At 40.0% G+C, this 17,579-nt stretch overlaps 2 protein-coding genes across 2 annotated transcripts; both read left to right on the top strand.

The window, feature by feature from the left end:
• Positions 1-2,723: 2,723 nt before the first annotated feature.
• Positions 2,724-4,057, top strand: LOC136677834 (claudin-9-like). The gene is made up of 2 exons (XM_066655500.1): positions 2,724-2,858; positions 3,261-4,057. Exon 2 carries the CDS (start codon positions 3,305-3,307, stop codon positions 3,956-3,958), a length of 654 nt encoding a protein of 217 aa, XP_066511597.1. The 5' UTR covers positions 2,724-2,858; positions 3,261-3,304; the 3' UTR covers positions 3,959-4,057.
• Positions 4,058-8,271: 4,214 nt separating this feature from the next.
• On the top strand, positions 8,272-14,624 carry LOC136678389 (claudin-4-like). The gene is made up of 2 exons (XM_066656441.1): positions 8,272-8,807; positions 13,081-14,624. Exons 1-2 carry the CDS (start codon positions 8,301-8,303, stop codon positions 13,711-13,713), a joined length of 1,140 nt encoding a protein of 379 aa, XP_066512538.1. The 5' UTR covers positions 8,272-8,300; the 3' UTR covers positions 13,714-14,624.
• The last annotated feature ends 2,955 nt before the right edge of the window (positions 14,625-17,579 follow it).

Raw genomic sequence — 17,579 nt, 5'->3', positions numbered from 1 at the left:
CGAAAGTGTTTAAAAAGATATAAAATTATAGAGAAAATTGGACTCCTAATAACTGTGTGAGACGACTAAACCCATGTAAAGAACACTATGTAGTATTTCTACCTTGAAATTACAGGTTTTAAATTATTGTGATGTTAAAGGGAGCTGTAAAAGGGAGAACAGAGCCTCTGTGGCAGCTACGCCAGGTCCACTGCTGGTTTACTGGACTAAGCAACTTTCTGTATCACGACACAGAGGGCTCTAGCGAGATACGCGTAATGTTTTAAAGCACATATCTCATGGGTGGTTACCTTGCTAAAAGAAGAATTTAGCCCGGTATTTCCAGTACAGACTTTATGGCAGAAACAGCATAGAGGAGAAAGAGAGAGAGAGGGTGAGTGAGAGAGCAGCCATACAAGATTAATACTGGACTGAATTTACACAGTAGAATGAGCTGAAACAGACATGAGGACACAAGTTGGAGCAGTGAATAACATGCATTGTACCACCAAAGTTACAATTTATGGTTGTAATAACTCTCTCACACACACACACACATACACACACACACACACAGAGAGAGAGAGAGAGAGAGAGAGAGAGAGAGAGATGGGTGTGTGTGAGACTTTCACAACAGTACTTAAAAGTGAATTACACTCAGCAGCAGGAGGGGGAGCTCAGGAGACAAAAAACACAATTTTAAATTTTACTTTGAAAAACAGGTGACAGATCTGAAGAATCCCACAGGTTTCTATCCATTCTCCCTCTATGAAATCTCAACACTGTGGGTCTGAAAAGATGTGGCGTAATTAAGAGACCCTTTTTGGAAATAGACTCAAAAACTGGGAGTAAAAAAAAGCACATGGAAAATATCCATGAGGATTTCTGAGGAACACTGAAAGCAAGACTCCCAAAAACAAAGGAGGCTTGCAGACCATACAAGCTCAAAACTGATATTGTACTCAAGGCGTATTCTTTGTTGAGACTTTGGTAATTTCCTGTTAAATGCACGTGTGCTGCTTTGGCTTTAAACTAATGCCCACCTCGACTCTCAAAAGTTGTACTTCAAAAGGTCTTTTTTTCTCCATTCTTTTCTGCCTGTAGCTCAGAGTTAATGATTGTCAAAGATTACTCAAAAGTCACAGACAGGTCTTATCACAGCCTCTCTGTTCTTAGCCACAAACCTCTAGAATGTCTGAGAAGAAGCGAAAAAAAAGCTAATTTTTCATGGAGGAAGGAATGTCTTTCCTGTGAAGTACCAAGCGATATAATACACTAAGAGGCTATGAAATGCATGGTCGTAATTATGTTATACAGAGTCATACATTCTTATTATTATGACTTAAAATGAATTTAGATAACATATATATATTTATTATTATTATTGTGAAGCTTTCACACCTTCAAAATTAGCCTCAATGTAAATTCTCCTCCTGCAGTTTCCACACTCTTCCTGTTGGTGGCGTCTATAGTTCAAAGTAAAAGTCAAACCTACTCATCCAATCAGGACAGCTGCTATTATTCAAAATCCACTCTGCATTTGCTACACACTCTCCTTGTTTCTGTACTGATTAACCATACTCTCAGCTCCACTGACCACACTGGTCATTCTGTAGGTTTACAATTACAGAGTGTAGTCCTCTGTTGCTCTGCATACTTTGTTAGTCACCATATATCCGGCTCCTCAATGGGCCCATCCCCCAAAGAGCCGTTATGATTTGGGTGGTGGATCATTCTCAGCGTTAGAGTGCCACCGACATGATGGTGGTGTGTTAGTGTGTTGTGGAGGTGTGTGTATAAGTTGGTGCATTCCTGAGGATAATTTAAGTCCAGTGTATCTGTCAAAACTCAGCTTTTAGGTCTAAACTAGAGGAATTCTGCATGGCTACATAGTGAAGATAATCTGAGATCAAGTAACATGCCTTACTCCTTCCAGAAACAAAGAGTGGAATTGTCCTGGCTCTGCTCACCTTTTATTGAGAAGGCAACTCAACATTTTTACCTCAAGGTTAACAGGAGAAATGCACAGATGAGAAAGCAGCTGTGTCTCCTTTTAGCCTGGTGACAGCATTGATAGCTAACTTCAGGATAAAGAACACATGTTGAAACTCAAACTTAATGATGTTCTAGTGACGATGGATTAAACAGCGAATCCTTTGGAGTGAGTGTGTGGTGTTTATCTGCCTGTTGTTAGCCTTACTATTAAAACAAAGCAACAGAGCTCAGCACATAGCTTGTTTCATCACTTTAATTCACCTGCGCTGTACATGGATGCTACATTTAAACTCTGAGGGTCTGTAGGTGGATCCATTTTACAAAGATACTGAACCAGCCACGGTAGATAGTAAGATACTGAATAATTCATAGAAGATACTAAATCGATTATAGAAGCTATTTAACAGTGCATAGCAGCTATTTTCCAAATTATACATGAATTATACATAGAATCATTTGTTGCAATGAATATTCAGTGAATATTGAATAAGTTAAATGGCAGTTATAGATAAATAACAGGCATAAGCTTGCATTTTAAGGGGTTATTAGCCTATAAACCCCATCAGGTGTTGAAACCCCTAGTTGTTTGGTTGTGTCGGTGCCACCATATTGCAAGGACGATCACAGTAGAAGTATTTTGCTTTTAAACCAGTGCAAAGATGATGCCATGCTGCTCTGACTCCACCTTCGAACTTCATAGGAGTATAAAGAAGGTAGAATCTGTTTCTGCCCCTCTCTCTTTCTGTCTCCATCTCTCCCTCCCTCTATCAGCAGTCTGCTTTTAAGAACACTTCATCCACTGGGAGATCTAATATCACTGCTATTTTCCAAGGGCTGCATCAAGGACACAGAGGACTGCAGGCTCCACGGTGTCTGAGCGAAAGGTAACGTACAGGGATGTTTTTATTTATCAAGTTAGAAACAGTTGAATTGATTGATCTGATTGATTTATTTATTGACATTATGTGCTGGGCCTAATTGTTTCTGGTGTGTCACCACATTGCAAATAAGACATAATATACCTCTACATATGATAAACAATATGAAATACAATGCAAATTTGATGAAACTATTCTTACAATGTTTTGTCTTAGTGTTTTTGTGTTGTCACAAATACAGCAGTGGTCTTAAGGTGCAACTACGTTACTTTTTACTAAAAAATACAAAAAACAACCAGGTTCAATGATTGAAACATGCTGCAATTATGTTCAGTAATTAAAAAGTACACTTTAGATGTACCCTTAGTGTCTAGTTCTGGGAAATCTAATATCATGCCTCCTTTCCAGGTATACAAAACCCTCATTCTGCAGAAAACGAAGGTGAAAGGTCAATGGCTTCAGCAGGCCTGGAGATCCTGGGCCTGATTCTGGCTGTGGCCGGCTGGCTAGGAGTAATGGTGGCCTGCTGTTTGCCTATGTGGCGTGTGGCAGCCTACGTGGGCCAAAATATTGTGATCACGCAGGTGGTTTGGGAGGGTCTGTGGATGAGCTGCGTGGTCCAGAGCACGGGACAAATGCACTGCCAGATTTACGACTCCATGCTTGGGCTTCCTGATGATCTCCAAGCTGCCCGTGCTCTCACGGTGGTCTCCACTCTTTTTGGAGTGGTGGGCATCTCCTTGGCTGTAGCTGGAGCGAAATGCACCAACTGCACATCGGACGCGTCAAATAAGCCACGTATTATCCTGAGCGCTGGAGGGACATTCATCCTTGGTGGACTGCTGCTGCTGGTGGCCGTCTGCTGGACAGCCCACACCATCGTCCATGACTTCCACAACCCACTTCTGCAGGAGACACAGAAGCGGGAGTTTGGGAACTCACTGTACTTTGGGTGGGGTGCCTCTTGCTTGCTGATTCTAGGGGGAGCCATTCTGTCCTGCACGTGTCCTGCCAGACAGAGGAAAAGTCCTGCCTCTGCCAGAACAGATTACACCGTGGTGAGGTCCATGGCTGCGAATGGAGATGACAGGAGAGACTATGTTTGAGTGGGCTGTAAGGCTTACAGTGCTGTACAAAACTTTGTGCACCCCAATTAATCTAATTGCATTTTGTAGGTTTTCCTTTTTCAAAATTCTCCAGGGAAAATTGGCAAATTTTAGTGCATTGTTTATATCATTTTTATTTCAGTTTCTGTTTATGCACTAATCACACATGCACACACATTGTTATTTGCCTGATAATAGGATACATTCCACTGTGCATGAGTGCATTCCCAGTACAGGATACAAATCCTGAGCAGGGGTGCCCAAAGTATTGCACACAACTGTAAGCTGGAGAATGGACCAGAAGGCAGGCTGCAATGCACTGCACATGCTAGAAACTGACAGCAAATGCCACAAAAGATATGATGGAACATATGTGGTGTACAAAATATCAGTACAAATAGATTAATGGAAGATTTATTCATGTTTAACTATCAGACAAAGTGGTCTTTCAGTGGGAAATTTATATGTGATATAATAAACTTTGTGGCTCTTCTAGATTTGACTGAATATGTGAATATTACCAAAAGGCTACTTCCATAAACTCACAAAAAATATTGCATAATTAAATGGTTTAGATGTAAATACAAGGTCATTGAGTGTGGTTTGGTATAAAATGCTCTTTTCAAGAGAAATCAACCAAGTTGATTACAGGTGCTCTCACAAACCAATATGAAATGGATAAATATGCTACCAGTAAGATTTCATGCTATTTCACTTTTTGATTCATATTCATTACTAGTAGCTTAGAACATAATTAAAATAGCTATATTTGGTACACTGGAGAAATTTGCTTTGCTGTACAAAGAACTAAAAAAACACGATAATTACTGATTGTTTACATCTAAACCACTGAATTCTACACAAATCAGTGTAATTCCCTTTAAAGACAGCAATTGTTAAGTACTCATGTGCACTTTATCTAAATATTTTGCCATCTATGCTTCCAATAACTGTTGAATGTGCTGTAATTTGTTAAACTGAAAAGCAGAATATGAAACTATCAGTTTATTTGTGGGTATATAACGCCATAATATTGCTGGCTATAAGGGGTAAGAACACCATATCTGAAAGTAATAAAGTTCATTTTAGAGAAAATCCAGCACTGGAACCTCCTTTTTACTTCTCCAAGCCTTTCCAAATGTAGAAGAAACAGCATGCATAAGACAAAGCTAAGCTATGTCGACAGGTTAGCAACAGGAAACTTAAGACCAAGCACCAAGCTAAGCTAGCTATTGATAACTAAGGCATGCTGACTTTAAAGTGGCCCATATTGTCTAAATTCTACCTTGCTTTTAAGGAGACAAATATTCAGTTTTTGCCTGTGTTTCATGGACAATGCAGCCATTGTTCTAGACCTTCTGCTGCTCCTTTGTGTCCGTCCTTCAGTGCAGGAGAGTGTAACAGAAACTAATCACCGTGAGACGAATGCACCTGGCTTGTTGCTGGGTAGATAGCTCTCCGGGACCTCAATAGCGTCATTGAAACTAACATTTAGAGTCTTTGGGAGCTCAGTGCTCTGGCATTCCTTTGTTTACCAGGTTGTTAGTTACGTTTCGGAGCAAAGGAAGTATCAGAAAATACAGGTGATGGTCATAAAATTAGAATATCATGAAAAAGTTAATTTATTTCAGTAATTCCATTCAAAAAGTGAAACTTGTATATTATACTCATTCATTACACACAGACTGATATATCTCAAGTGTTTATTTCTTTTAAGTTGATGATTAAAACTGACAACTAATAAAAACCCCAAATTCAGTATCTCAGTAAATTAGAATATTACTTAAGACTAATACAAAAAAGGATTTTTAGAAACGCTGGCCGACTGAAAAATATGAACATGAAATGTATGAGCATGTACAGCACTCAATACATAGTTGGGGCTCCTTTTGCCTGAATTACTGCAGCAATGCGGCGCGGCGTGGAGTGGATCAATCTGTGGCACTGCTGAGGTGTAATAGGAGAGCCCAGGTTGCTCTGATAATGGCCTTCAGCTCTTCTGTATTGTTGGGTTACATCTTCCTCTTCACAATACGCCATAGATTTTCTATGGGGTTAAGGTCAGGTGAGTTTGCTGACCAATAAAGAACGGGGAGACCATGGTCCTTAAACCAGGTTCTGGTAGCTTTGGCACTGTGTGCAGTCCTGTTCTTAATTTATGGCATCTCCATAAAGTTGGTCAGCAGCAGGAAGCATGAAGTGCTCTAAAACTTCCTGGTGGATGGCTGCATTGACCTTGGACCTCAGACAATACAGGGGACCAACACCAGAAGATGACATGGCACCCCAAATCATCACTGACTGTGGAAACTTTACACTGGACCTCAACCAACATGAATTATGTGCCTCTCCTCTCTTCCTCCAGGCTCTGTGGCATTGATTTCCAAAGGAAATGCTAAATTTACTTTCATCAGAGACATAATCATGGACCACTCAGCAGCAGTTCAAGAGTGGCTCGACATAAGGAATGTGACGCTGAAACCCATGTCTTACATACGTCTGTGTGGTGGTGGTTCTTGAAGCACTGACTCCAGCTGCAGTCCAGTCTTTGTGAATCTCCCCCACATTTTTGAATGGGTTTTGTTTCACAATCCTCTCCAGGGTACGGTTATCGCTTGTACACTTTTTTCTACCACATCTTTTCCTTCCCTTCACCTCTCTATTAATGAGCTTGGACACACAGCTCTGTAAACAGCTTCTTTACAATGACCTTTTGTGTCTTGCTCTGCTTGTGTAAGGTGTCAATGGTCGTCTTTTGGACAACTGTCAGTCAGCAGTCTTCCCCATGAGTGTGGAGCCTACAGAACTAGACTGAGATACTATTTAAAGGCCTTTGCAGGTGTTTTGAGTTAGTTCACTGATTACAGTGTGACACCAGGTGTCTTCAATATTGAACCTTTTCACAATATTCTAATTTTCTGAGAAACTGAATTTGAGGTTTTCATTAGGTGTCAGTTATAATCATCAAATTAAAAGAAATAAACACTTGAAATATATCAGTCTGTGTGTAATGAAAGAGTATAATATACAAGTTTCACCCTGAACTGGATACGCATTTAAAGACAAAGAACGAATGGATGAATGATGATCTTATTCTCTGAAATGTTTTTTTCAACCTGTAAGTAAGGCTTTAAACTCACAAGTGGTAAAGTCATGAATGATTTTTGTAATGTGCTCAAAAATGTGTTTTTGCTTCTCATTGATGGACAAAGATGATAACAAGGTTGCACTGATAACAGCAATGCTATAAAACTAAATATTGTAGTAATACTCTTACTTTACTTATTTAATGGTCAATTTTAGTTGGAAACAAATCAGCTAAAGCAAAAGTGTCCAATCAGGATTTTGTATCAAGTATTTTGTATTAAGTATAAAACTTTGTTTTGATTTGCAATGGATTAGATTTTAAAAAATTGTTCAAAATCCCACAAATTTTGGAAAGCCTAGATGTGTCACTGACCTAAATAATAATTTCAGGTTAGAAATGAAAAAACATTAAAAATGGCAAAATCAGTGTTTCACTGAAACATGTCACGTTACAACTGCTTTCATTTCAAGTATTGTACAAGCATCACATGTCCATATTTAATCTAGATCCTTGAAAAAATGTTACCTACTTGCTAACTATAGTAATGCTGTCAGAATTAGCATTATACTTTTTTCTTGTTTTTGACAGAGTTATGACCCTTGGGTCTTTGGCCTGTAAATCAAAAATGAACAGACTTAGGGTTAAAAGAGGAGACTGAAAAAGCTGAAAAGACCAAATAGCTCTGTGACACAACTAAGATAAGTGCAGTTATGAGAGTGGAATACTGAGGTCTTTCTTTAAGGAAACAAATTATTCAAAATAGTTTCCTTCTGCTTTTAGAGTCAATACATGAATCAGTGCGTTATTGCTCAGCTCGTAGACCTTTTTATGCCACTTTTATTGGACGATAGTCTGCATTGCCAACTCTGCCCCTGTGATAAATTCCCCCGCTGGGTTTGTTCATGTTTGCAGATCCTGCCTCCCAGGTCATACTTCTTTCCGAAGGTTTTGTTCGTTTTATGGTTTAAATGTAACCTATGAGTTATTCTTTAACCCGATGCCCCTGGGACCTGGTTATCAATTCACTTCTCTTGTGTCAAGCTGAATGTTGAATCATTTAAAGAGTTTCCAAAACAAGACTGCAGTAGAAGAGGGAAAACATAATTTTGAAAAGTCTGACCAATCCCCAAGAGGCCTCGTCTGCTCCAAACTCCACCTTCCCCTGCAGAGGTAGTTATAAATCATTGGGCCACTACCGAGAGCCTCCCTCAGGTTGTCTTATCAGTTGAGTGAACCAGATCTCTAGGGAACAAGATGGTGGCTCTGGGTTTGGAGATACTCGGTGTCACTTTAGCGACTCTGGGATGGATAGTTGCCCTCATTTCATGCATTCTGCCTATGTGGAGAGTCACAGCCTTCATCGGCTCCAACATTGTGACTGCGCAGATCATCTGGGAGGGAATCTGGATGAGTTGCGTGGTCCAGAGCACTGGACAAATGCAGTGTAAAGTCTACGATTCAATGCTGGCCCTCAGTTCGGATCTTCAGGCTGCCAGGGCTTTGTGTGTGATCTCCATAGTGCTGGGAGTCCTTGGAATTTTGGTCTCAGTCATAGGAGCCAAATGCACCAACTGCATCGGTGAAGAAGGGACCAAAGCCAAAGTAATGATCACTGCAGGAATCACGTTCATTTGCACTGCTGTCATGCAGATCATCCCCGTGTCCTGGACTGCAAACTCTATAATTATGAATTTCTACAATCCGGTGATGACGGAGGCGCAGAAACGAGAGATCGGTGCCTCTCTCTATCTGGGGTGGGGGGCTGCCGCTCTGCTTCTGATAGGGGGAGCGATTCTCTGCTGCAGCTGCCCCCCGCGAGAGGAGAAAAGGTACGCTCCGCCAAGCAAGATGGTCTACTCCACTCCGAGATCTGTAGCCCCCAGCGGCTACGACAGGAGGGACTATGTTTGAGGACTATGTTTTTGAGCCTGTGTGTTTTTGACCTTCCACCTGCTTTGATTACACCATCTTTACAGAGAGTTTTAAGGCCAGGGACATGAGGCTTAAAAATGTTCGTTATTGTTGTCGTCCAAAGGTCATTCAGAAGAGTCAGGCTGTGGCGCTGTTAACTGTACAGCGGAGTAACAATCACGACTGTAAATTCACTTGATTTCACATTTGCTTTGGCAAAACTTTGGGAAATACAGTGTATTTATGTTTGCATGTCTTTTTTTTGCCACAAATCTTGTGCCAAATGTTTTTTTCTTTTTGTATATGCCTGTTAGAACTGTATATTTCTTTTTATTAACATTCACATTTCTCTTAAGTATGTTCTTTATCATTGTATAATAAACGTTGTCTAACGTGATGAAGAGGCATTTTTGGACATTTCAGTGAATCTTTGTATATACAAAGTAATTTTATATGTTTTTATTAAATGTTTAACTCCTTTATAGATTCCTGATTCTTTTATAGATGCACATAAAGCCAATTTCATTGTCACTTTATCCTTTAAAGAAAGGAAGCAGAAAAATGGCAGGCCTCCAGGCCTCCTTCAATAATGAGGTGCTGAGTTGGAGCCTCCGTCAGTGCAGTTCTCTACTCATCTCTCTGTTAGCTGTAACAGGGTTCTATTGGCTCTCTGTACAAGACTCTTGCCTTTGTTACAGCCCTAATCTAACTGTCCAAACCAGAGCAGGACAATGAAGCTGATTCAGCCCGAAGACAGAGGCCAGGTGCCTGACTGAGGAATGTGAAGGAAGAACATTATCTGAGTTTCTGGGCTGTATCTGAAGCCCATCCCTGTGGTTAAAGCTTGACAAGCACAGACTGAAGTGATTGACAAACACCCATAAAATCCACAGACGAATGGGGTCTTAGAGGTCACATCTAATGAAGGTAAGGGTGGGTGAGTGAAAAGACTGATATATTAATGAGAGTTCAAGATTTCAATGGCTGAGATGTAAACAAGTCCCTTTATGTTTTAAAGTGAAATGTGCTTAAAGAATGTATTTTAGAAACAGGCAGGAAGAATATTTCACTTCAACTACAGTTAATTACTATTGACTAACTCGTTATAATCACATTACCCTATTTTTACCCACATATTATCATTTAATCAATATGAATTTCTGTAAATTCAAGCACTAAACATTTTTTTAACTGCGTCATTGGAAGACTCATGGGTCATGAATGGGAATGCTAAGTACATGAATATCCACAGCCAATGCTGGAAAACTAGGACATGGCACAGGTTCAGACAGACGCAGATTATCTGGATGTGGAGGAGCCGTCTGTACATACTTGAACCAATGGTCTTGGACGCCTATGGAATTTAAGGAATGCAGATGATGTCATGAAAATTTTGCAGCAAGGATCTTTAGCAAAAAATATTAGTGCTGTTTAATTATTAGCTAAGATTATAAATGTGACGGGATAAACCTGAACAAATAAATTTATAAACAAAGCTTTATTACCTACACAAGTGCCCTCTGTGGAAGGGGTGGACAGCTCCAGAACTGGAGGGCCGGAAAGTATAAACCTGGTTATTTACAGATTTGTTGAATCAGGTGTATATAAGCACAGAAATCACAGTGACCCTCCAGGACTGGAGTTGCCGACCCCTGTTGGTTTTAAGGGTCACTGTTGAGGTGCTGAATGTCAGATTTAATTTCACAACAAGCTTGTGGGTTTAAAAATTATCAAGAAAATACCAGTTCATATCAAAATAAACGAAACATGTTTGACCTGAGGGAAAAAAAAAATACCAACGAAAGAAAAACAAAGTATGAATGACTCCTCAACTCCCTACACAGCCTCCAGCCCTCTGCATAAAGTGTGTGGACACTTACTAATGAGTAAATTCATCCAGCTGCTTTAGTTAAACTCTTAGAAAAGCACTGAGCATTTAAAGTTGATGCCCTGAAGCAACCAAAAGTTTTAATTCCAGGAGTCAGCTAGAGGACACTCACAGGCATGTAGTGTGTGTGTGTGTGTGTGTGTTTGTGCATCATGCACCCATGTGTGAAAGGGTAGGAAATGGATCCTATTTCCCGGATTTTGACTTAAAACTGTGCTAAATAACACAGATGGATAACAGATAATTTTCTTGGTTATAATCGCTAACAGATGGCCCCCTATTGTTTTAATACACAGTCAACAACCCATACACACATTCCATGGCTCAGTGAAGATTGAGTGAGATATATATAAACACTAAATATGAAATATTAATAAACTATGTCCACAGTCACTAACATCTCTTGTGGAAAAAGAAAGTGTACTTACAGTGTACTGTTTTGGAACCACTAATTTGTATGAATTAATTACTAATATGTAATTTAAATATACTGAGTGTACTAGTCATGTTATTTTAGTCACTCTTCTAATAACCTTTAATATGTATATGCTCAGTGTTTTATCAATCAAATTCTTTCACATTTACATGTATCATAATATAATATTAGTGTATATTTTGTGCTACGACATCATTTTTATTAGTGACTATTTTGACATGGTCTTATTTTATTAGTGACTTTTATTTTATATTTTATTAGTAATTTAAGCACATTTTAGTATGTTTTAGAGTTCAGGCAGACAGCTCAGAGAAATAAATGTGCTTGATATTCATTCATTCATTCATTATCTGTAACCTCTTCTCCAGTTCAGGGTCGCGGTGGGTTCGGAGACTACCAGAAATCACTGGGCGCAAGGCAGGAACACACCCTGGAGAGGGTGACAATTCTTCAGAGGGCGACACACACGCACACCTATGGACACTTTTTGAGTCGCCAATCCACCTACCAAGGTGTGTTTTTGGACTGTGGGAGGAAACCAAAGCACCCGGAGGAAACCCACACAGACACAGGGAGAACACACCACACTCCTCACAAACAGTCACCCGGAGGAAACCCACGCAGACACAGAGAGAACACACCACACTCCTCACAGACAGTCACCCGGAGGAAACCCACACAGACACAGAGAGAACACACCACACTCCTCACAGACAGTCACCCGGAGGAAACCCACACAGACACAGGGAGAACACACCACACTCCTCACAGACAGTCACCCGGAGGAAACCCACGCAGACACAGGGAGAACACACCACACTCCTCACAGACAGTCACCCTGAGGAAACCCACACAGACACAGAGAGAACACACCACACTCCTCACAGACAGTCACCCAGAGGAACCCCACACAGACACAGGGAGAAAACACCACACTCCTCACAGACAGTCACCCGGAGGAAACCCACGCAGACACAGAGAGAACACACCACACTCCTCACAGACAGTCACCCGGAGGAAACCCACGCAGACACAGAGAGAACACACCACACTCCTCACAGACAGTCACCCGGAGGAAACCCACGCAGACACAGGGAGAACACTCCACACTCCTCACAGACAGTCACCTGGAGTGAGAATTGAACCCACAACCTCCAGGTCTCTGGACCTGTGTGATTGCAACACTAACTATGAATTCTGAATTATGATTATATGTTACTCAAACACATTTTAAAACATATTTATACACCTAATACAACCTGAGCTTGTACAGCTTTGCTGCTCTGACACAAACCAGCCTTTTAGATATGGTTCTGGCCCTTTGGCACAAAGCCCTCAGCAAACCTTTCACATCTGGCATCCCCGCTGTAGACATTTATTTTTTTTGGCAGGAGTGAGGCAGAATGTTCAGTACCACCATGCACTGTGTGGGTCTGGGCTTGGTTGCCCTCCTCTGAGTAGACTTATCTCCTGATATTTACAGATGGACGTACAGTAAGTAGGTGGCTCCCACTCCTACTCTTAACTCTTAATAAAACTTTCTGTACCATGATCCAGAGCGGACCAGGACACTGGAGACTTAAGACCTTCCTCTGAATGATGTCACTGGCCAGGAATACTCCTCCCCCTCTACCTGAGTTGGAGTATAAAGGGATACTTCTTTCTGCACATCACTGACTCTGAGGCATTGGCTGAAAGTGGCTGGATCTCACCATCTCAAACTCATCACGGACACTTGAGCATCTGTAAGCACCAGAAAGGAGGGGAACCCAACTCTGACCATGTCTGCTGGATTGGAGCTCATTGGCATTGCGCTGTGTGTCCTGGGATGGCTCCTGGCCATCGTGTCCTGTGCCCTGCCCATGTGGAGGGTCACTGCTTTCATCGGCTCCAACATTGTGACAGCGCAGATCATCTGGGACGGACTGTGGATGAGTTGCGTGGTCCAGAGCACGGGGCAGATGCAGTGTAAGGTTTACGACTCCATGCTGGCTCTCTCTCAGGACCTTCAGGCAGCCCGGGCACTGACTGTCATCTCCATTCTGCTGACGGTTCTCGCTGTGCTGGTGTCCATCGCTGGGGCCAAATGCACCAACTGCATTGAAGACGAGGTTTCCAAGGCCAAAGTGATGATCATGGCTGGGGTTCTGTTCATCGTGGCTGGACTCATGCAGCTCATCCCTGTCTGCTGGTCAGCCAACAGCATCATCAGGGACTTCTACAACCCCTTGCTGACCGACGCACAGCGCAGGGAACTTGGGGCTGCACTCTATATCGGCTGGGCTGCTGCTGCTCTTCTCCTGATGGGCGGATCTTTGCTTTGCTGCTCCTGTCCACCACAGGTGAAGAAGTGTAATAATCCCTCCAGAACGGCTTGTTTCGACCCTCCGTCCACAGCTGCTAGAGGGTACGACAGGAGGGACTATGTATGAGGTTTGGGGAACATTTTAAAAACTCTTTTTTAAAGAGTTTTTGTTCAGGGTTTTTTCTGTTTTTGACAAGGATTTACATAAGTGTCATTGCCTTCTCAGACTCTGTGATGAAAGAAAATGCAGAAAACCACAGTGTTCATGAAGGTGGAAAGAAACAGAGAAACTTCTGACTTGTACATTTTAAGAAAGTCTGTTTTCTAAATGCTGTAACACCAAGATCACCAGTTCCTTAGACTTAAAGACTTTATATTTATACTTCACAAGTGGGTTAAAGAAGGAAAAGCGATGACTTTCTGAACTTCAGTGTCATTTGCCGGTTGAGATGTAAACAAAGACTCTGATATGAAGGTTTTGAGATGAAATAGTTCATTGTAAATGAAGGTACAGAATGTCATCACAGTTTTTCCTATCAATAAACACATACATCCATTATATTAACACCCAAAATGTCCAGTGAAGATTTCTAATGGTAATTCCTAGAAAAACATTTATAAAGCACAGCCATTTGACAAACTGAGACAATTCAAGAGTTTAACATCCTCCTTTAAAATGTATTTCACTATGTATTAATAAAAAACGCACATGTTTGTATTGTCTGCTTCATCACTGAGCACTGGGGAAAGTCAAAGATGATAAAGATCACCCATAAAACAATGAAATAAACAGTTATCTGAGCTGGGGCACATTGTATTCTGTTGTACACAAAGGGCTTTGTGGCAAAGAGAGTGGGAAACAAGCCAGGAGGCACAATGTGAGCCCTTCATTGTGGACCGAGTGAGGCTGAGAAGAACGTACATGTCAAGCTGTGCCTGTCCTGAATCACACTGTCCTGTCTGAACTGTTCTTTGAAGAAAGTGAGTGATTTGTATTCATTGCTTGCATTGGAAATGTATGTGTGACTGTGTAATAAATGTTGCATTTATTAAAATACATTGTCCATTCATTATATTTCATTTGCTTTAATTCTAGTGATATACACTGGAGAGATTAGAGTAGCAGTCTGTGGTCGCCTTATCTCCACATTCCTCATGTGTCATTGATAAAATCCTTAATTAATTACTAAAAAAACATATATACATAGACCATGTGGCCAAACAGCTTTAGACTGGAGCTTTAGATGGAACCTTGCTGTGAGGATTTTATGGCATTAGTGAGGTCAGATTCTGATGATAAAATTTAGTGCTGAGTGGCTTTAAACCCCTCTTTCCCATGTGTGGTGCTGGGCAGTGTAACCTTACACTCATTCACAACTGAATAAAGTTCCAACATCGAATATAAAGACTTCTTAGATGAGCATTTTTGTTTTAATTGTTTTAAAGAAGGACAATATTTAGATTAAAACTCTTCAAGGTACGTTAGATCAGACCTATGCTTAAACATGTACATTTACAGATTTAAAAAGTACACATTTATAATCTCAGAACACAGCACATACTGACGATGTTGGGCAGGTGTGTTCTCCACTGTGGTATCACTTTGTGCTCCCTGACCACAGCAGTCAAATGTAGCACCTTTAAACAGATGGTTAATGTTAAATATTGATGGTGCCATGTTTAAGGTGGTGCAAGACATGAACGTATCAGTTTACCATCCATCCAGCCCCACCTGTTGTTCAGGATCATACAGGATCATCTCCTTCGGGGTTGTGTTGTGTTTATAGGCAGACAGTTGAAGAAAAATACTTCTAGACGTGTCGATCATAGAGAGATAAAAATAGACTCAGCTACACGTATATTTGCATCCAGTCATGATGACATCGCATGATGTCACGTCTTAGACCGTAAACCAGCAACTATCAGTAATTACACCTTTCTGAATTATGCAGTATCCCCAGTGGGAGGCAGAAGGGATGTTGCTTATCAACAGAAAGTAAACATTCGTTTGTTAGTTTACACTCATCACATGACAGGATGAAATAAAGCCAAACTAAATGATAAAACCTTTAAAATAACTCGCCCTGCCCTTATAAAATTAGTAATAAAACTAGTACACTTGTTTTCAGTGTATTTTCTGTGATTATACTGACAACTATACAGAAATGTCTATGTATATTTGGTCTATACCTGCGCTTAAGATTTTGATGAAAGTTTACTTATTAATTCTATGATTATTTATCTTTTATGTACAGTGTTATTAACCAACACAGAAACAGACAAACATTTGGTTGATTTAATTAACAATATTATCCCCAGGGTTGAGAGTATTGTAACAGACTTTATTCTTATTATAATCCAAAAGATACCTATAGTTTACTTTTAGTGTAGTTGTAGCACAAAATACAGTTAGTTGTGTGTCCAAAGTTTAATTAAGGTGTCATTTCATAAACGAAAACATGGGCCAATATAGTCCCAAAAAGTATTGAAATACTGAACTTACATATATACTACTACTCCACTGATATACCTATACTTATACTGTACTATACTTATAATTATACTATACTTATATTATACTTATACTATACGTATAATGATACTATACGTATACTATACTTATACCTATAATATACTTATACTATACTTATACCTATACTATACTTATGGTATACTTATAATTATACTATACATATACCTATACTATACTTATATTATACTTATACTATGCTTATATTATACTATACTTATACCATACTTAGACCTATACTTATACCATACTTATACTATACTTATAATGATACTATACGTGTAGTATACTTATACTATGTTTATTTTATACTATACTTATACCATACTTGTACTATGCTTATACCTATACTATACTTATATTATACTATACTTACACCATACTTGTACTATACTTATACCTATACTATACTTATATTATACTATACTTACACCATACTTGTACTATACTTATACTATACTTATACTATACTTATATTTGGAAAATAAACCTCAGTGCTTCAGTAAACATAAGTAAAGTTAAAGATGTGTGAGCACTGAAGAACAGGGTGAAAAGTGACTAACAAAATACGGAAAGCTATTGATCATCTCAGAACTACAGAGTGACCTGTGTGGTCAGTGGAGAGCAGAAACAAGGCCAGTGTAATGTTTTGGCTGATTACAAGTAGCAAAACTTGTATTTTGACTCCTTGGTGATCTCATTCCTGCTCAGCCTCTGGAACTCCTTATATGGGCATGACAGCAGTGACCTCAGAGGTTTGTAAGGTTTAAATATGCTCAATTATAGTTTACAAATGAACTGCTCTTGTCTTTCGGCATCACGTGGAAGTTGTCAGAGGAGGAGGTGGTCAGTATTTCTGAAAAACACATTCTTTAGGATCAAAGGAGAACAACTTTCTGTCTAAAAGGAAGTGAAACTGTGACATCAGACACTGTGTGGCTACTTCAGCCGGTTTTAACAGGTGAAGAGCAGCTCATCTCCATGAAGCAATACACATCACTCAACACATGCTGAGTCACAGTGGCATAATTATTAATACTCAGAATAATTAATAATTGTTCAATTCTCTAAATACAAAGAAAGAAAACAGAAAGTAATTTATAACATAAATTTTTTGGATTTAAAAGAACACTTGGTAATGTTTGGTGTTTTTGCTCCTGGGCTCTACTACTTAGTGATCTTTTAATGAAGGGTGACTAATTCAGTGCTTGAGCTGTTGATGTTCTATCTAAACCTAGCCATGATTACGTTCATATGGATTCATTCATATGGGACAATTTGGCAACCCAACACTGGGTCCAATAGGGACAAACCCAGCATTAGTTGTTTTAACCCAAGTATGTTGGGTTAAGGGGTTTGTTAGGCCTTTGCCCAACTGTAAATTATAAATGTACTACTCTTGTTCATGTAATGCACCCCCCCCCCCACACACACACACACACACAAACAAACTCAACTATAGA

Source organism: Hoplias malabaricus, chromosome Y (genome assembly GCF_029633855.1).
Source record: "Hoplias malabaricus isolate fHopMal1 chromosome Y, fHopMal1.hap1, whole genome shotgun sequence".
NCBI lineage: Eukaryota > Metazoa > Chordata > Actinopteri > Characiformes > Erythrinidae > Hoplias > Hoplias malabaricus.
The sequence above is the reverse complement of the archived record's forward strand: the minus strand, read 5'-3'. Positions and strand labels throughout refer to the sequence as shown.